We start from the raw sequence: 21,727 nt of genomic DNA on the forward strand, positions 1-21,727 counted from the left end.
TTTGGTTCCTTGCATCCTCTCCTCACCTCCTTTTCAAAACCCATTGGATGAGAAGGTGTGAGGAAGAGGACGAGAGCAACTAAGGAATGCAATTGAAATTCTACCAAGGTCAAGAGTCCTTCCTATGAGGACAATGCTGAATATATTGTTGGTTGAAAGACTGAAGAGACGTTGAAAGACGAGACATCTTTCAACCATATTTTGCTGGTATTTCTCTTCCTCAAACACCAAGACAATTATCATCATAATCCTGAACCAGCTCCCTGGATTCTGTTGATTGGTTTTCCTTTGAGCCCATCCATTGGGTAAACACCTGGTTTAGACAGTATCTTTCCAGGTGCCTATTAATATTCGTCATTTTGCAGGTGTAAAATTGTACTGACGTACGCAAGTATAAAAGCGATGATCACTCACACAAGTTCCTCTTTCAACACAGATCTCAGCTCAACCAACACCGTAACAGAGGTAGGTTACTAAACATTTATATAATAGTTTTGAATAGAACATTAACAAACAGGCTCTACATTCTCACTGGCAGTAGGATTGTTATCGTAGGCTGTGAGGTTTCTATTATTCAAATCCAATGAGAAGGGAAGGGTACAGGTCAGTCTTGTTAGTGTTTATGCCTTTGTATATATATATATATATATATATTACAATGAGAAGGGAAGGGTTCAGGTCAGTCTTGTTAGTGTTTATGTATTTATATATATATATATTACAATGAGAAGGGAAGGGTACAGGTCAGTCTTGTTAGTGTTTATGTCTTTGTATATATATATTACAATGAGAAGGGAATGGTTCAGGTCAGCCTTGTTAGTGTTTAAACCATTTTAAACCATGATAATTTGAAACATGTACAGGGACTAAAGTGTGTTTGACTAAATGTTGAAAAACAAAATGTGGTCCCTATTCAAATCACTTTTTACCAATCATGACAAGTGAAAACGAATCTACTTGTGAAGAGAGAACCCATGTTATAATTGTTGGTGTGGTGTTCTTTTAGTTCAAACTGTAAACTTTGTTTAGTTGAGTCCATGAATTCACGTTGAATCCTGTTGGGGGGCTTTTAGTTGAGTCCATGAATTCACGTTGAATCCTGTTGGGGGGCTTTTAGTTGAGTCCATGAATTCACGTTGAATCCTGTTGGGGGGGCTTTTAGTTGAGTCCATGAATTCACGTTGAATCCTGTTGGGGGGCTTTTAGTTGAGTCCATGAATTCACGTTGAATCCTGTTGGGGGGCTTTTAGTTGAGTCCATGAATTCACGTTGAATCCTGTTGGGGGGCTTTTAGTTGAGTCCATGAATTCACGTTGAATCCTGTTGGGGGGCTTTTAGTTGAGTCCATGAATTCACGTTGAATCCTGTTGGGGGGCTTTTAGTTGAGTCCATGAATTCACGTTGAATCCTGTTGGGGGGCTTTTAGTTGAGTCCATGAATTCACGTTGAATCCTGTTGGGGGGCTTTTAGTTGAGTCCATGAATTCACGTTGAATCCTGTTGGGGGCTTTTAGTTGAGTCCATGAATTCACGTTGAATCCTGTTGGGGGGCTTTTAGTTGAGTCCATGAATTCACGTTTGAATCCTGTTGGGGGCTTTTAGTTGAGTCCATGAATCACGTTGAATCCTGTTGGGGGGCTTTTAGTTGAGTCCTGAATTCACGTTGAATCCTGTTGGGGGGCTTTTAGTTGAGTCCATGAATTCACGTTGAATCCTGTTGGGGGGCTTTTATTGATCCATGAATTCACGTTGATCCTGTTGGGGGGCTTTTAGTTGAGTCCATGAATTCACGTTGAATCCTGTTGGGGGGCTTTTAGTTGAGTCCATGAATTCACGTTGAATCCTGTTTGGGGGGCTTTTAGTTGAGTCCATGAATTCAGTTGAATCCTGTTGGGGGGCTTTTAGTTGTCCATGAATTCACGTTGAATCCTGTTGGGTGTTCCCCACTCTAGTTTTAACCCCCGTGCACATGGATATATTCTTAGCTAAAGAATTTTATTTGTCTGTGGTGCCATGAACGATGCATTAGCAGGTGGAAACAAAGAAAAATCCTATGGAAATGCTAACAGAGAACTGTCTTATTGACTGTCTTGAGGGCTAAGCTTTTCGAGAACCTGTTCAGGTGACTTCGTGATTCATACTTAGGAATGTGATCTATCATGATTATTCTATTTAGGTCTGTGATGAGATGTATGGAAGCTATTTGAATTGAAAGACTGAAACCGGTTGGTTTAGGGTGGGGCATGACGATGTGCAGTGACACACACAGAACATGTCTATTGTTGAACATCCACAGATAGACTAGTCTAAAGTGTTACCCATGAAGGCTGTAGCTGTTAACAACAAACATTGAGCCATATCTTACGTCAGATAGCTTGACGATTTCATCTGCTCTGACATACTGTATTAACTTTATTTGATCAAGATCAAGAGCGTTTGAATCCCAACAGAACACAGACCATCCCCAACAGAACACAGACCATCCCCAACAGAACACAACCCACCCCCAACAGAACACAGACCACCCCCAACAGAACACAGACCATCCCCAACAGAACACAGACCATCCCCAACAAACACAGACCATCCCCAACAGAACACAGACCATCTCCAACAGAACACAGACCACCCTCAACGGAACACAGACCATCCCCAACAGAACACAGACCATCCCCAACAGAACACATACCATCCCCAACAGAACACAGACCATCAGTGAAGAGTACACGGCAGAAAATAATGAAGGATATTGTCAAGTTGTGTATGGTTCACACTGCAGCTCTTTGCCCAAACTTGAAAAAGGCCTTTAAGGACTGAAGGACGCAAGGGACAACTCAATTTTCTTCTAACTTCTTTTATTTCTTTAGTCAGTTAGTTAGTTAAATACTTCTTTAGTTAGCTTGATAATTAGTTAATTAGGTTGATAACCTTTAAAGGCAAACACAAAAATAAATATACATTACTTCAAGTAAGGTCATTTCAAATTAAATACATAATCTCAATGTAGTCATATTATCTAAATTATACTATATACTAATTAGACAATTGGTCTCAATTCTCAACACAAATAAACACCTAAGTTGCAAACAATTTTACACAAACAATGTCCATGTGCCTACCGGTTGAGTCTCCAGAATCCTAAAATGAGCTGAATGTGTATGGATGAGTCTCCTCTTCCGTGAAGGACTTCCAGTGAAATGCTTTTCCACCAAACATTTCAACCACCTGCTATCACAAAAAGGTGCACAGTATATATGTTCCCCAGGGAAACACAAGCTAATGATGGGTTTCCACAATGCATACACTCTTTCGCTCGCCCCCTGCTTGGTGTTTTATCTTTGAATCAGTTTGAAAATCTGAACCGCCTTCACATATCAATACCTGTCTTTTGGACGCAACACCTCCCACTTGATCTCCTGGTTCTTGACCCAAGGAGGTCACATCGGCTCCATCTTCGATGGCTTTACTTCTGCTCTTCTACAGGTAATAACACAAACCAATCGCCTGACGTCCCTGTGAAGAATTGTAGCAGGGGATTTTGGTTGAACGTTTCTTTGCTTTGTCTCCACAAACATGCTTCAAAGTTGAGATGGGATAACTTGGGAAGGTTCGTATATTTGCATCTCTCACAATGCCCTCCTTGTCAGCGTTGACATTGACGACCCTACCAAGCTTATACTGACTCCTCAAAGCGTTCTGGTCTGCAAGCCAGACGACGTCTCCAACGGCCACGTTTCGCTGCTTTGTGTGCCACTTACTCCTCACAAACAGGTTAGGTCCAGCCAACTGACTCCACTTCCTCCAGAACCAGTTAACTTCTGCTTGAATGACTCTTAACCGTTTGTAGGAGTAGTCTTCAAACTCAAAGCTTTCTAAGTCTCCCTAGGTCCAGTCCTTCCAAGCAGAAGAGAATTAGGGCTGATGTATTCTATGCAGTCCTCCCGGCTCTGAGTCCTGGCATCTATGGGCCTTTCATTGGCAAGGTTAGCAGCCATGAACATAAATGTTTGAAACTCACTCCATGTGAAGAGTCCTTCGCCTCTCATATTGTGCAAGGCCCGCTTCACAGTGCGAACAGCTGCTTCTGCAGCACCATTCCTGTGAGGGGAGTCTGCTGGGTGGATCTTCCAGCTCCACTCTGTTCCATGCTTTGAAGCTTCATTTTCAAGCTCAGATGTAATTTGTTGACCAGGAAGTGGTAGAGCTCTTTGAGGGCAGTCTGGCCCCCACAAAGTTCTTTCTAGGATCTGACCACAGTTTCTTTGGATGCCCTCTCAGTGCCGTGAATCTTTGGTAGGCCAGTAAGAAGCCTTCAGTTGACTGGTCACTGACAACATCTGTGTGTATAGCTCTGGATGCCATACAGCAAGAAAACAATTCCCCACACCTTGAGCTTGACTTTCTTTCTCACCTCGTCCTTGACTTCATATGTCCAAATAAGTCCACTGTTGTATACTCAAATGGTCTGGCTGGTGTTATACGCTCGGGTGGAAGGTCACTCATGATCTGTTGGCACTTTCTGGCCCTAGCCTTTCTGCACACCACACAGTTGTCAACTCTCTTTTTAGCCAGCTTCCGGCCTTTTATCACCCAGGCTTTCTTCCTCATCCGGAGGAGTGTACCTGCTATTTCTTCATGGTTTGCATCATGAGCCTCTTGGGCTAGGAGAGTGGATATCCCATGCCTCATATGGTAGAATTGGTACAGCAGTCTCGTCCTCATCAAAGATCTTGAACCTCCCTCCACAAACCAAGAGCCCAGTCTCTTCATCTCTGTAAACAGCGAGTCTGTTGAGAGTGGTGCCTTGAAAGGTTATACCTTCTTGAGCTGCAAGGAACAGGTCTCTTAGTGCATCTTCACACTCCCCAACAGTGAGTACAGCTTGTTTGCCTCTGGACTTCCAGTTTGTTGAAAGAATTTCCTCCCACTTTGGTTTATCTGAGGCTGAATTCCTGGTCAACACTTCTTTCCATTTCGTTGCAGCTCTCCAAACCCAGGCAATGACTCGGATCAGCCTGGTCAGGCTGCTGAATTTCCTGATGTCAATCAGTTTTGTTACCGCAGAGCCAGCTGGTGGTCTTCGGATCTTAGTCTTAGGTTCATCTGGGTTATTTTGCCTGCTTTGCTGTGCATCACTCTGACTTTCCTTCTGAACTTCAACTTCAGGAAGTACATCATTCTTGTTTCTCTTGGCCTGCGCTCTGGTCAGTGCTGCAGAGAAATATTTCCTTTGAAGTTTGTTTATGCCTTCCTTGGCATAAGCTGCAATTTCTTTGGCTGACTTCTGTGGCCACTCTTCCATGGGTTGCCGCAGGAACGCTGGTCCATTTTGCCACATGGAATCTTCTTGGAGGTCTTCCGGGGCTGCCCCTCTTGTTATGATGTCAGCACTGTTCAGGCCTCCCGGGATCCACCACCAGTCTTCGACAGATGTGGATTTCTGATCTCTCCAACTCTGTTCGCGAAGAAAGATTGATACCCATAACTGTCTCTCTGGATAGCTCCCACCACAGTTTGACTGTCCAGCAGATGGAGCCATCGTTCAATTTCTATACGACTGTGTTTTTCAACGTACTTTCGAAGTCGTGCTGCGCAGACAGCACCGCAGATTTCAGCTTTCACTGCCTCCCCCTTTGGACCAAAGGTGTGAGTTTTGCTTTGGACTCAACCAACCTGACTTGGATGCCTTGCTCGGTTTCCCATCTGAAGTACACTACGGCTCCATAGCTCTTCTCACTTCCGTCAGAGAATGTTATTCCCCAAGGTTTACCAATCCAGTTGACTGGTGTGATTGTGATGCTTCTGTGGAAGGTGATTTGGCTAAGACGTGTGTACTCCTCAAACAGTTTGATGGCTTCTTCTCTCAATTGTTCAGACAGAGGTTGTCCCACGTGTTTCGGGTCAGAGTTTTGCCTCCAGCTTCTTGAAACGCCTTTCTGACAAGAATGGCGCCCTTTTGTTTGGCAGGTGTGACGAGGCCTATTGGGTCATACAGGCTAGCTACTTGGCTTAGCAGTTCTCTTCTCGTCAGTGGGTTTGGAGTTTTCCCTCTCACCTCTTCTTCAAGGAGATTTGTCCGACTCTCATCTTCTTTTTCCTCTTTGAGAAATTGATTGAAGTCATTAGGTACAGTTTGTCCTCTCACCAAGGTATCCAACTCCAAGGGCTTTATTGTCTCCTTTCCTCATCTGGTTTGGGAGAATAAGTACTGTGCCTGACACCGCTCCTTGTTCTCCTGGTACGATCTCCTGCCTCCCACTTTGGCCTGAGCGGATCCAGGGTTTGAGGAAGAATCCGCCTGTCCTCAGGATCTCTTCAACTCCTTTGGTGTCCTTGTCCAGCTTTTGTAAGTCATTATGGGAAGTCAGGATGTCATCGACATAGGCATCCTCTTCAAGGATCCTACGTTCCATCTCCAGGTGAGCGAACATGGGCAGTTTTGCTGTGTCTCTCATGGCCAGTTTGTGCAATGCACCCTGCTGGTCGATCGCCAATGTTGACTCTGGTGATGGCATACTCTTCAATCTCTTCCTCCTCAGTGTTTCTCCAGAGAAATCTGTGGAGATGCATCTCCAGGTTTTCTAACCACAACCGAATTGTACATCTTCCTGATGTCGCCAAGAGCAGCATGGACACCTCTTCTGAACCTGAGTAGTACTGCTCGGATGGGATTGAGGACATCAGGCCCTTTCAGCAGCAGGTCATTCATGCTGACCCCTTTAAACTTCTGGCTGCTGTTCCATACCAGTCGCACAGGTGTTGTGACAGAGTGTGGGTTTGGCGCCACCAAGTGGCTGACATACCATACTGGTCCTTTCCAGCTGGCGATCATCTCTTTGGTAAGTTTCTTTGCTGCTCTTCTCTCCACCATTTCATGCACTTGAGCTGTGTATGCTATTTTCCACTCTGGCTCTTTCTTGAGTTGTTTTTCTGTTCTTAAGAAGGTGGCTTCAACCCCACTCCTGTTGTAAGGAAGGGAACTTGGATCTTGAATCCAGGGGTATTTTGTGTCCCAGTGCGGTTTATCGCTGTGAGCATCTGCTTTGATGTAGGTGAGGCCTTTCCTTATGATCTCCAGCTCCCTTTCCTCACTCAGAGTCATTTCCTTGCCTCCTGGTTGACAATTGCCGCACCGGCATCCTCCACACTTCGGTTCGCAAGCTGCTCCAATGCTATCCCATTTCCACCAATCCAAGAACTCTCTGCGAGCTACTGTGCTTTTGGTTTCAGCTGTGAACTCTTGTGTTTTAGTTATCTCTTGATACTTGACAGCGGTTGCTCTCATGGATCGAGCAAAGTGCGTTCCAGACCTGTGCGCGGCCATATCGACTTCTTCAAACAGATCTGGATGTGCTCCACCAACAATCTTTCCTAGCGGGCTCTCCCATAAGACAAGGTCTCCAATCACCTTCACTCTTTGCGGAGCAAGTCTTCCTTCGCGGTGGCTTATCAGTAGCTCAATGCTCTCCGGTCTCCTCAGATCTCCTAGACTGACTTCTGGGAAGAACTTCTTGAGTTGCTCAGGTTTGATGACTCTGTGGATGTTGGCAATTTCATTCAAACCATAGCAGACAAGCTCATGGGCTCTTTCTGTGCCTCTAGGCATTTTGACCCTCACTCTGAGGAGATATCTTCTGGTTTTTAACCTTCATGGCCATCCCCCCAACTCCATGGACGACTAAAGTGATGTTTTCACTTCGAAGATTTAATCTCCTGGCAGCTCTGTGGGTGATATAATTTGTGTCCGATGCCAAGTCGATCAGGGTTCCAATTTTTTGTCCTGCATTGGCAGTTACCTCGAGCAGCATTAGAATAACTGGCAATTCTTCTACTGCACTTGACACAATCTCTCCAAGCTGGATCTTTTCACCACAGTTTGTCTTTGCGGTGATGTTGGTGAACGCTCTCTTGAATTTGTCCGCCATCTCTGGGGAGAGTTTAGATACAAATTCTTCCTGCTCCTCAGTCCGCGTATGCCTTCTCACATTGAATTGTCTTCTTTCTGAGTCACTCCTCCTGAAGTCTCCCTTCAGGCATAGAAAGAAATGGTGGTCTTTTTTACAGTTTCTGTTCCTGCACAGGTATGTCTCTTTGCATTCATCATCTTCTCCATGACAGACCAAGCACCTCTTGCAGGCCCCCAGCTTTTCTACAGCAGCCAACCTTTCCACTGGCTTCAGTTCCTTGAAACGCTTGCAAAATAATATTTTTTCTCTGTGCTTTTCATCACCACACACAACACAGCCTCCTTTCGTTGTGGACCGCGTGGACGCATATTTCCTCTCCATGCAAGCATTTCTCTTTTCTGGCCTTTCACTCACTCCCAGCTGCTCCAGTTTTTCAAGAATTTCCTCTTGTGTTTTCAGGAATTTAAGAAGGTTCTCAAAGTGATTATCTGGTGTGACATTATTCCTCGGATTAACCATGAAGACAAGCCACTCTCTCTTGATGTCGTCAGGTAACTTGCTTTCTATGGATCTGATCACTAGAGGGTTGTTGATGGCTCCTGTGTTTCCAAGCTCCGTGAGGTCATCCAGGGCCTTCTCTATAGTTTGGATCATGTCGATAACTTTCCTAGGCTGATTTGCCCTTAAAGCAGGAATTTTCTCCAGATCCTCCATTATCTCCAAGGCAATTGTAGACTTGTTTCCATATCTGTTCTCCAGCACCCTGAACATGTCCTCAGCAGTGTTGTAGGAAGACAAACGGAGGCCTCTGCATATCCTCTCATCTATACTGTCAATGAGTTGGATCCTTTTTACCTCGACTGAGCCTGTTGGTTCCCCCTGCTTTTGCAGCCTCTCCCAGTCTCTTCTCCATCGATGGAAGTTCCTTTTATACCCACTGAACTTGGGTAGACAGATTGGCTTTATCCTCAGTGTCGGTTGTGGAGCTGCCATGGGCACCTGCGGCACTCTCCCTCCGACTCTCTCCTCTTCTGCAATTCTTTGTGCTGTGAGAAATCCTGCCCTCCTTGCTTCAAGGTTGTTGCCGAATGCCTACAGATCCTTCACTCTCCCTCCGAGCCTTTCCTTTCTGCCACCGGAATCCACATCTCCCACTCTGCTAGGCTTGCGATTGCATTTTGGACTTGTGTTTTCACCCTATCCCACCGTAGCTCAAAGCCATCTCTGTTTATAGCGGTAACAGGTATCTGAGCAACTCCATCACAGGCTGTCTCGGCTTCATGGATTGCAGACTTCACCTCATTTTCGCCATATCTAGGCCATAGATTGGACTGGACCATCTCCCTGACCTCATCCAATCGTGCTTCGCATTCTTGGAACGTCTTCTCAACTTCAGTCTGCTTCTCCTTGCTCAGTTCAGCTTCTTCACCCTCATTGGTTCCAGCTTCAATGTCTGCCAGAAGGCCAGCCCTGTACTCGTCATTTGTCTCACTGACCGTCCTCGCCTCCGACTTGAGCTTCTTGAACTCCTCTTGTAGTTCTCTTTTAGTCATGTGCTTTGCGACTCTGCTGAGGAAGTTTGCCTGCTTGGTAAAAGTGCTTTTAGCTAAAGTTCTTTTTTGCTTCAGCTCCTTCACTGTTATTCCAAGAGCTTCCTCCGCCATGTTGAGACGTCAGTCAATATTCCTCTCTGCGACGACAGCTCTCCTGACTTCAGGGCCGTTAATCCTTTTGTCTTCCCTGCCACGCGGTTATCAACTGTCAAATTGTGTATGGTTCACACTGCAGCTCTTTGCCCAAACTTGAAAAAGGCCTTTAAGGACTGAAGGACGCAAGGGACAACTCAATTTTCTTCTAACTTCTTTTATTTCTTTAGTCAGTTAGTTAGTTAATTAGTTCTTTAGTTAGCTTGATAATTAGTTCATTAGGTTGATAACCTTTAAAGGCAAAACACAAAAATAAATATACATTACTTCAAGTAAGGTCATTTCAAATTAAATACATAATCTCAATGTAGTCATATTATCTAAATTATACTATATACTAAATTAGACAATTGGTCTCAATTCTCAACACAAATAAACACCTAAGTTGCAACAATTTTACACAACAATGTCCATGTGCCTACCGGTTGAGTCTCCAGAATCCTAAATGAGCTGAATGTGTATGGATGAGTCTCCTCTTCCGTGAAGGACTTCCAGTGAAATGCTTTTCCACTAAACATTTCACCACCTGCTATCACAAAGGTGCACCAGTATATATGTTCCCCAGGGAAACACAAGCTAATGATGGGTTCCACAATGCATACACTCTTTCGCCCCCTGCTGGTGTTTATCTTTGAAATCAGTTGAAAATCTGAACGCCTTGAATATCAATACCTGTCTTTTGACGAATCCTGTTGGGTGGCTTTTAGTTGAGTCCATGAATTCATGTTGAATCCTGTTGGGGGGCTTTTAGTTGAGTCCATGAATTCACGTTGAATCCTGTTGGGTGTTCCCCACTCTAGTTTTAACCCCCGTGCACATGGATATATTCTTAGCTAAAGAATGTTATTTGTCTGTGGTGCCATCGTGGCTATCCAGGAACGATAGCATTAGCAAGGTGGAAACAAAGAAAAATCCTATGGAAAATGCTAACAGAGAACTGTCTTAGTTATGACTGTCTTGAGGGCTAAAGCTGTTTCGAGAACCTGTTCAGGTGACTTCGTGATTCATACTTAGGAATGTGATCTATCATGATTATTCTATTTTAGGTCTGTGATGAGATGTATGGAAGCTATTTGAATTGAATAGACTGAAACCGGTTGGTTTAGGGTGGGGCATGACGATGTGCAGGTGAACACAACAGCAGAACATGGTCTATTGTAGAACATCCACAGATATACTAGTCTAAAGTGTTACCCATGAAGGCTGTAGCTGTTAACAACAAACATTGAGCCATTATCTTACGTCAGATAGCTTGACGATTTCATCTGCTCTGACATACTGTATTAACTTTATTTGATCAAAGATCAAGAGCGTTTGAATCCCAACAGAACACAGACCATCCCCAACAGAACACAGACCATCCCCAACAGATCACAGACCACCCCCAACAGAACACAGACCATCCCCAACAGAACACAGACCATCTCCAACAGAACACAGACCATCCCCAACAGAACACAGACCATCTCCAACAGAACACAGACCACCCCCAACAGAACACAGACCATCCTCAATGGAACACAGACCATCCCCAATAGAACACAGACCATCCCCAACAGAACACAGACCATCCCCAACAGAACACAGACCATCTCCAACAGAACACAGACCACCCCCAACAGAACACAGACCATCCTCAATTGAACACAGACCATCCCCAACAGAACACAGACCATCCCCAACAGAACACAGACCATCAGTGAAGAGTACACGGCAGAAAATAATGAAGGATATCAATTGCGTTTCCTTGGTTCCTCGCATCCTCTCTCCTCGCCTCCTTTTCAAAACCCATTGGATTAGTTAAAAAAAAAAGTTTTTTTATTTAACCTTTATTTAACTAGGCAAGTCAGTTAAGAACAAATTCTTATTTTACAATGACGGCCAACCCCATCAAAACCCTCCCCTAACTCGGACGACGCTGGGCCAATTGTGCGTCGCCCTATGGGACTCCCAATCACGGCCGGTTGTGATACAGCCTGGATTCGAGTAGTAGTGAAGCCTCTAGCACTGAGATGCAGTGCCTTAGATTGATGCGCCACTCGGGAACCCGAGAAGGTGCGTCACTCGTCACCAACAGATGACAAGAGCAATTAATTAATCAATTAAGGAAATGCTATTTAAATTTAAAGGTCAACAGGAGTTCTCGCTATGAGCACAAAACGTTGAAAATATATTTTTGGGGTTGAAAAGACTGAAGAGACGTTGAAAGACGAGACATCTTTCAACCATATTTTGCTGGTATTTCTCTTCCTCAAACACCAAGACAATATCATCATCATAATCCTGAACCAGCTCCCTAGATTCTGTTGAATGGTTTTCCTTTGAGCCCGTCCATTGGGTAATCACCTGGTGTAACCAGTACCTTTCCACAGGGTGTGTCTATTAATATTCATCATTGCGCAGGTACAAAACATACCTACATATGCAAGTAGTGCAGGTATAAAAGCAATGATCACTGACACAACTTCCTCTTTCAACACAGATCTCAGATCAACCAACGCAGTAACACAGGTAGGTTACTAAACATTTATATAATACAGGTCGGTCTTGTTAGTGTTTATGTCTATATATATATTCCAATGAGAAGGGAAGGGTACAGGTCAGTCTTGTTAGTGTTTATGTCTATATATATATTCCAATGAGAAGGGAAGGGTACAGGTCAGTCTTGTTAGTGTTTATGTCTTTATATATATATATATATATTACAATGAGAAGGGAAGGGTTCAGGTCAGCCTTGTTAGTGTTTATGTCTATATATATATATATTCCAATGAGAAGGGAAGGGTACAGGTCAGTCTTGTTAGTGTTTATGTCTATATATATATATATATATATATATATTACAATGAGAAGGGAAGGGTACAGGTCAGTCTTGTTAGTGTTTATGTCTTTATATATATATATATATATTACAATGAGAAGGGAAGGGTACAGGTCAGTCTTGTTAGTGTTTATGTCTTTATATATATATATATATATATATATTACAATGAGAAGGGAAGGGTACAGGTCAGTCTTGTTAGTGTTTATGTCTTTATATATATATATATATATATATATATATATTACAATGAGAAGGGAAGGGTTCAGGTCAGCCTTGTTAGTGTTTAAACCATTTTAAACCATGATAATTTGAAACATGTACAGGGATTAAAGTGTGTTTGACTAAATGTTGAAAAACAAAATGTGGTCCCCATTCAAATCACTTTTGACCAATCATGACAAGTGAAAACTAATCTACTTCCTCTTTCAACACAGATCTCAGATCAACCAACACCGTAACAGAGGTAGGTTACTAAACATTTGTATAATACTTTGAATAGAACATTATCGAACAGGCTCTACATTCTCACTGGCAGTAGGATTGTTATCGTAGGCTGTGAGGTTTCTATTATTCAAATCCAATGAGAAGGGAAGGGTACAGGTCAGTCTTGTTAGTGTTTATGTCTATATATATATATATATATATATATTCCAATGAGAAGGGAAGGGTACAGGTCAGTCTTGTTAGTGTTTATGTCTTTATATATATATATATATATTACAATGAGAAGGGAAGGGTACAGGTCAGTCTTGTTAGTGTTTATGTCTATATATATATATATATTACAATGAGAAGGGAAGGGTTCAGGTCAGTCTTGTTAGTGTTTATGTCTATATATATATATATATATATTACAATGAGAAGGGAAGGGTTCAGGTCAGTCTTGTTAGTGTTTATGTCTTTATATATATATATATATATATATTACAATGAGAAGGGAAGGGTACAGGTCAGTCTTGTTACTGTTTATGTCTATATATATATATATATATATTCCAATGAGAAGGGAAGGGTACAGGTCAGTCTTGTTAGTGTTTATGTCTATATATATATATATATATATATATATATATATATATATATATATATATATATATATATTCCAATGAGAAGGGAAGGGTACAGGTCAGTCTTGTTAGTGTTTATGTCTATATATATATATATATATTACAATGAGAAGGGAAGGGTACAGGTCAGTCTTGTTAGTGTTTATGTCTATATATATATATATATATATTACAATGAGAAGGGAAGGGTACAGGTCAGTCTTGTTAGTGTTTAAACCATTTTAAACCATGATAATATGAAACATGTACAGGGACTAAAGTGTGTTTGACTAAGTGTTCCAAAACAAAATGTGGTCCCCATTTAAATCACTTTTTACCAATCATGACAAGTGAAAACTAATCTACTTCCTCTTTCAACACAGATCTCAGATCAACCAACGCAGTAACAGAGGTAGGTTTACTAAACATTTGTATAATACTTTGAATAGAACATTATCAAACAGGCTCTACATTCTCACTGGCAGTAGGATTGTTATCGTAGGCTGTGAGGTTTCTATTATACAAATCCAATGAGAAGTGTTAGTGTTCATGTCTTTATATCAGGTCATTATATTAATACAATTACAAGTTGTATTGAGTTGATGCATGTACAGGGAGGAAATGGTATTTCACAAAATGTTCTGAAACAAAGGGGAAGAGAATCCGTATCCAAAATGTGGTCTCCACTCAAATGTAATTTGATCTATCATGACAAGTGAAAACTAGTCTACTCTTATAGTGAGAACCCATGTTATAATTGATATTTGATTGTGTTTCTTTTTGATCACACTGTAAACTTTGTTTATTTGAGTCCATTAAATTATATTCAATTCATTGAAACACTCCTAATTTGTTGCTAGCCTGATCCACCATCCTGACCACCGTTTAGGTTCAGAAACAAGAGCACAAAGTCAAAGGAGTCCTCAGTATGAGCACAATCTTTTCAACCTAAAAATACACATTTTAGGTTGAAAAGATGTCTCTTAACCAATCACTGGGCTTCCTCTTCTTTAAACACCAAGACAGTATCATCATCATAAACCACAACAGTAGAACATCAGTGTCTGTACATCAGGAGAACACAACAGTAGAACATCAGTGGTCTGTACATCAGGGGAACACAACAGTAGAACATCAGTGGTCTGTACATCAGGGGAACAGAACAGTAGAACATCAGTGGTCTGTACATCAGGAGAACACAACAGTAGAACATCAGTGGTCTGTACATCAGGAGAACAGAACAGTAGAACATCAGTGGTCTGTACATCAGGGGAACACAACAGCAGTACATTAGCGGTCTGTTGTTGAGCATCTACAGACTATCCTAGAGAGTTACCAATGAAAGCTGTAGTTACTAACAACAAAAGTTGAGCTTGAATTTAGTGAAGAAACACCAGAATCAGAATTAGAAGTTTGAAGAAAGCAAAGTCTCAAGTCTTTGGCATTGTGTTGATGCTAGTCCCACTAACAGCCATCACAGACCTCTGTTTATCAATCAATTCCTTTCTTGAATGAATTGTTTCACTTGTGTGTGCCAGTCACTTCTTTTTGGAGAATAAATAAACATGTAAATGGGTGCCATAGCTGTAGGATACTACACAATCACAGCTTACTTTGCTACTAGTTGGAGTGATTCAACTTAACTCATTGAATGCCATTGAGGCTGGCAATATGCTTGTTGTGAACCACCTGTGGAGTGTCTATTTCACAAGCCGAAGACCGGTACTGGTTTATCTTGTAGTTTTTTACTAGGCAAGTCAGTTAAGAACAAATTCTTATTTTCAATGACAGCCTAGGAACAGTGGGTTAACTGCCTTGTTCAGGGGCAGAACAACAGATTTGTACCTTGTCAGCTCGGGGATTCGATCTAGCAACCTTTCGGTTACTAATACAACGCTTTAACCACTAGGCTACCTGCTGGTTACTAATATAACGCTTTAATCACTAGGCTACCTGCTGGTTACTAATACAACGCTTTAACCACTAGGCTACCTGCTGGTTACTAATACAACGCTTTAACCACTAGGCTACCTGCTGGTTACTAATACAACGCTTTAACCACTAGGCTACCTGCTGGTTACTAATACAACGCTTTAACCACTAGGCTACCTGCTGGTTACTAATACAACGCTTTAATCACTAGGCTACCTACTGGTTACTAATACAACGCTTTAACCACTAGGCTACCTGCTGGTTACTAATACAACGCTTTAACCACTAGGCTACCCGCTGGTTACTAATACAACGCTTTAACCACTAGGCTACCTGCTGGTTACTAATACAACGCTTTTAACCACTAGGCTACCTGCTGGTTACTTAATTACAACGCTTTAAACCACTAGGCTAACCTGCTGGTTACTAATACAACACTTTAACCACTAGCTACCTGCTGGTTACTAATACAACGCTTTAACCACTAGGCTACCTGCTGGTTACTAATACAACACTTTAACCACTAGGCTACCTGCTGGTACTAATACACGCTTTAACCACTAGGCTACCTGCTGGTTACTAATACAACGCTTTAACCACTAGGCTACCTGCTGGTTACTAATACAACACTTTAACCACTAGGCTACCTGCTGGTTACTAATACAACGCTTTAACCACTAGGCTACCTGCTGGTTACTAATACAACGCTTTAACCACTAGGCTACCTGCTGGTTACTAATAACCTTAACACTAGGCTACCTGCTGGTTACTAATACAACGCTTTAACCACTAGGCTACCTGCTGGTTACTAATACAACGCTTTAACCACTAGGCTACCTGCTGGTTACTAGTCCAACACTTTAACCACTAGGCTACCTGCCGCCCCATCAATCCCATCAATCTACCTGTTATTGTCATCCATAAAAGATTAAATCATATTTTTGAATAATGATTTCACAGGTCCAATGGAAGCCACGGTGAAATCTGAGCCTCTTGATGGCAATGTAAGTTAATAAGTTAATGTCTTTCCCTTTTAATTATGTTCACGTTCGTTATCTTATGTAAGCTGCTCTGCAATTCAGTTTTCTTTATTGTAAACTGACAAAGGGCTCCATTGTGGTACATGTATTTGTGTAAATGGGCCGTCATTGTAAATAAGAATTTGTTCTTAACTGACTTGCCTAGTTAATAAAGGTTAAATAAAACAACAAAAAAACATCCTATTTACTATTTTGTTCAAAAATCTAAGTTGTTGTTCAGGATGACTAATATGAATTACAATTATTAGAGAATGTAGAAGGAACACCACATTTTTATACCTTTATTTAACTAGGCAAGTCAGTTCAGAACATTCTTATTTACAATGACGGCACAATGACGGGGGCAGAACAACAGATTTTTACCTTGTCAGCTCGGGGATTCAATCAAGCAACTTTCAGTTACTGGCCCAACGCTCTAACCACTAGGCTACCTGCCACCCCAAACATGACCAAAAGTATGTGGACACCTGCTCGTCCAACATCTCATTCCAAAATCATGGGCATTAATATGGAGTTGGTCCCCTCTTTGCTGCTGTAACAGCCTCCACTCTTCTGTTAAGGCTTTCCACTAGATGTTGGAACATTGCTGCAGGGGGACTTGCTTCCATTCAGCCACAAGAGCATTAGTGAGGTCGGGCGCTGATGTTGGGTGACTAGGCCTGGCTTGCAGTCTGTTCCAATTCATCCCAAAATGTGTTCGATTTGGTTGAGGTCAGGGCTCTGTGCAGGCCAGTCAAGTTCTTCCACACCGATCTTGACAAACCATTTCTGTATGGACTCCACTTTGTGCACAGGGGCATTGTCATGCTGAAACAGGAAAGGGCCTTCCCCAAACTGTTGCCACAAAGTTGGAAGCACAACATGTCTTTGTATGCTGTAGCGTTAAGATTTCCCTTCACTGGAACTAAGGGGCCTAACCCAAACTATTAAAAACAGCCCCAGACCATTATTGCTCCTCCACCAAACTTTACAGTTGGCACTATGCATTCAGGCAGGTAGAGTTCTCCTGGCATCTGCCAAAGCCAGATTTGTCCTTCAGACTGCCAGATGGTGAAGCGTGATACATCACTCCAGAGAATGCGTTTCCACTGCTCCAGAGTCCAATGGCATCGATCTTTACACAACTCCTGCCAACGCTTGGCATTGCTATCATTAGGATACACATACACTACTTAGGCTTTTGTGCAGCTGCTCTGCCATGGAAACCCATTTCCCGAAGCTCTTGAGGAACAGTTCTTGTGCTGATGTTGCTTACAGAGGTAGTTTGGAACTCTGTAGTGAGTGTTGCAACTCAACGATTTTTACGTGCTTCAGAACTTGCCAGTCCTGTTCTGTGAACTTGTGTGGCCTACCACTTCGCAGCTGAGCCGTTGTTGCTCCTAGATGTTTCCACTTCACACCATAACAGCACTAACAGTTGACCAGGGCAAATTTTGACGAACTGACTTGTTGGAAAGGTGGCATCCTATGACGGTGCCACGTTGAAAGTCACTGAGCCATTCTACTATCAATCTTTGTCTATGGAGATTGCATGGCTGTGTGCGGAATTTTATACACCTGTCATTAACAGGTGTGGCTGAAATAGCCGAATCCACTAATTTGAAGGGTTGTCCACATACTGCTGTATATATAGTGTATGTTGAAGGGTTGTCCTCATACTGCTGTATATATAGTGTATGTTGAAGGGTTGTCCACATATTGTGCTGTATATATAGTGTATGTTGAAGGGGTGTCCACATACTGCTGTATATATAGTGTATGTTGAAGGTGTGTCCTCATACTGCTGTATATATAGTGTATGTTGAAGGTGTGTCCACATACTGCTGTATATATAGTGTATGTTGAAGGTGTGTCCACATACTGCTGTATATATAGTGTATGTTGAAGGGGTGTCCACATACTGCTGTATATATAGTGGATGAAGGGGTGTCCACATACTGCTGTATATATAGTGTATGTTGAAGGGGTGTCCACATACTGCTGTATATATAGTGTATGTTGAAGGGGTGTCCACATACTGCTGTATATATAGTGTATGTTGAAGGGGTGTCCTCATACTGCTGTATATATAGTGTATGTTGAAGGGGTGTCCACATACTGCTGTATATATAGTGTATGTTGAAGGGGTGTCCACATACTGCTGTATATATAGTGTATGTTGAAGGGGTGTCCTCATACTGCTGTATATATAGTGTATGTTGAAGGGGTGTCCTCATACTGCTGTATATATAGTGTATGTTGAAGGGGTGTCCTCATACTGCTGTATATATAGTGTATGTTGAAGGGGTGTCCACATACTGCTGTATATATAGTGTATGTTGAAGGGGTGTCCACATACTGCTGTATATATAGTGTATGTTGAAGGGGTGTCCACATCCTGCTGTATATATAGTGTATGTTGAAGGGTTGTCCACATACTGCTGTATATATAGTGTATGTTGAAGGGGTGTCCACATACTGCTGTATATATAGTGTATGTTGAAGGGGTGTCCACATACTGCTGTATATATAGTGTATGTTGAAGGGGTGTCCTCATACTGCTTTATATATAGTGTATGTTGATTTTATTTTATTTGGATCTCTTTTAGTCCCCATTTGGACTAATCTTCCAAGAGTCCTTAAATATTAAAATACAATTTATATACGAACACATTTTCACATATAACACACTATTACAAACATACATAATATACTAACGTAATAAACCAATAAATAATCAATCTAAAAAATATGGATTCTTCATCTACTGTAATCCCACAACATTTCTGTGTATTATATTTAAATTGTTTTAAAATAATGTTTAAATTTATATATTGAAAGGTTTCTGGTTTGCTCAGTTAATTTATTCAATTTCTTTATTGCTCTAAATCGAAATGTTCTTTTGCCTATTTCTCTTTTCTGTCTGGATAACGCATAGATGGTGGCCAATCTATTCCTAGTATTTACGGAATGTCTGTCTCTTACCAACTGAATACCGTTGTGAATAGAACTTGGCCGTTTTAAATGATGTATATTATGAAATAAAATAAGCATGTTTTTTTCAATTATCTTGTTGATTGATGACCAACCAAGAACATTGCGTATGACTGCAACAGAAAAACCATATCTCCCACCATAAAACAATCCTTGCTTCTTTGTTCTGTGCAATCTGCAGCCTCCTAACTTCACTTGATGATGCATTTCCCCAGACCACAGAACAGTAGTTCACTTGACGCTCAATTAAAGCTTGTGTTATTTGCTTAAGAATTTTTCCTGGTAAATATTTAGCTATCCTTCTGATTATACATGCTGTTTTAATATTTTTTTTACATAGATTAGTTATTTGAGACGACCATGGTAAGCAGTTGTCTAGCTGCACTCCTAATAGTTTGGTTTCTGCCACTTCTTCAATTTGTACTCCTCCCATACTTAATTGTATCCCATGCTGTTTTGGCCTTTTCCTAGTGGAACAGACCAACATATCTTTGGTTTTCTTGGTGTTTAAAACAAGTTTGTTCTGGCAAACCCACTCCCTAATATTCTTCAAATCTCCTTGTAAAGCTTGCTGTACCTGTTGAACCGATTGTCCTGCTGCATAAATTGTAGTATCATCTGCAAATATAGTAGCTTGAGTTTCAGCTAAGGCATAGGGAAGGTGGTTGGTATATATTAAATAAAGAAGTGGCCCAAGGCAGCTGCCCTGCGGTATTCCACAGTTTAACACATGAGGGGAAGAAAATGAACCATTGATATAGGTGGACTGTTTCCTGTCAGTTAGATATGACTGTACCCAATTCAATGTTACCTCCTTAAAACCATAATGCATTCATTTTGTCAAAATTATCTCATGATCCACTAAATCAAATGTTGCACTGAAATCTAAAAATAGTACCCCCACAAACTTGCCATTATCCATAGCATTGAGCCACTGGTCAGTCATGTCAACCAATGCAGTGGTAGTGGAATGATTTTTGCGATAAGCATGCTGATTGGCTGTAATCAGATCATTATTTTCCATGTACTCTCATATTTGTCTACTCACAATACCCTCCAATATCTCACTGAATGTAGGGAGTAGACTAATTGGTCGACTATTGGCAGGAGTAGCGGGTTCTTTGCAGTCTTTTGGAATAGGACACAGTTTAGCATGCTTCCATACATTTGCAAACACCCCCTTTTCCAGTGACCAATTAAATATGTATCTCAGTGGAACTGCAATCTGGGGAGCAGCACAGCGAAGCAAAAAATTGTCCATAAGATCATAACCTGTAGATTGACCATCAGGTAATGACTTCAAAAGGTTTAACACCTCCTCCACTGACACCGTTTGCAGACTAAAAGAGCGGATCTTGTTGCTCATAATATGATCATCAATCCATTGGACAATTGCTTGTTTGGAAGAATGTATGTTTACATTGTTGCTCAGTAAATTAATTTTCTTTGTGAAAAAATCTGCAAAATGATTGGCAATATCAATTGGTTTTGTTATTATTCTCCTGTCAACCTCCACACTAGATGGGCATGATGAGATAGATGTACCAAGTAAACCCTTAACTGTATTCCATACCTTTTTAGAATCATTTTTACAATCAATAAAAGCATTGTTGAAAAATAACTTTTTTTCCCTTTGATTCAATTTAACTGCATAATTACGCAATGTTCTATAATTCCGTTCATCAATTTCTGATTTTGATTTGGCTGCTAAGACTTTTAACATATTTCTTTGAGAAAAAGCCTCACCCAGTTCATCAACAATCCATGGAGATGGACGAGCACCAACTGTACTCTTTCTTACTGGGGCATGTTGAAGGTGTGTCCACATACTGCTGTATATATAGTGTATGAAGGGGTGTCCACATACTGCTGTATATATAGTGTATGAAGGGGTGTCCTCATACTGCTGTATATATAGTGTATGTTGAAGGGGTGTCCATATACTGCTGTATATATAGTGTATGAAGGGGTGTCCACATACTGCTGTATATATAGTGTATGAAGGGGTGTCCACATACTGCTGTATATATAGTGTATGAAGGGGTGTCCTCATACTGCTGTATATATAGTGTATGTTGAAGGTGTGTCCACATACTGCTGTATATATAGTGGATGAAGGGGTGTCCTCATACTGCTGTATATATAGTGTATGAAGGGGTGTCCACATACTGCTGTATATATATAGTGGATGAAGGGGTGTCCTCATACTGCTGTATATATATAGTGGATGAAGGGGTGTCCACATACTGCTGTATATATAGTGGATGAAGGGGTGTCCTCATACTGCTGTATATATAGTG

The 21,727-nt window shown here is 41.5% G+C and overlaps 1 protein-coding gene across 6 annotated transcripts in view; it reads left to right on the plus strand.

Annotated features, from left to right (window-relative positions):
* The first annotated feature begins 438 nt into the window (after positions 1 to 438).
* The window catches only part of LOC115182937 (protein FAM111A-like), a 29,697-nt gene continuing 8,408 nt past the window's right edge, over positions 439 to 21,727 (plus strand). For 2 of the 6 annotated variants that reach the window (XM_029744286.1, XM_029744289.1), the window contains exons 1-4: positions 12,063 to 12,123; positions 12,871 to 12,899; positions 13,866 to 13,894; positions 16,375 to 16,418. In XM_029744286.1, the coding sequence (XP_029600146.1) occupies positions 16,380 to 16,418 (39 nt within the window). In that variant the 5' untranslated portion in view covers positions 12,063 to 12,123; positions 12,871 to 12,899; positions 13,866 to 13,894; positions 16,375 to 16,379. Of the gene's footprint in view, positions 466 to 12,062; positions 12,124 to 12,870; positions 12,900 to 13,865; positions 13,895 to 16,374; positions 16,419 to 21,727 lie in introns of those variants that run through there. The other 4 variants (XM_029744290.1, XM_029744291.1, XM_029744287.1 and 1 more) reach the window with 3 other exon arrangements.

This window comes from Salmo trutta, unplaced genomic scaffold (assembly GCF_901001165.1).
Source record: "Salmo trutta unplaced genomic scaffold, fSalTru1.1, whole genome shotgun sequence".
Taxonomy (NCBI): Eukaryota; Metazoa; Chordata; class Actinopteri; order Salmoniformes; family Salmonidae; genus Salmo; species Salmo trutta.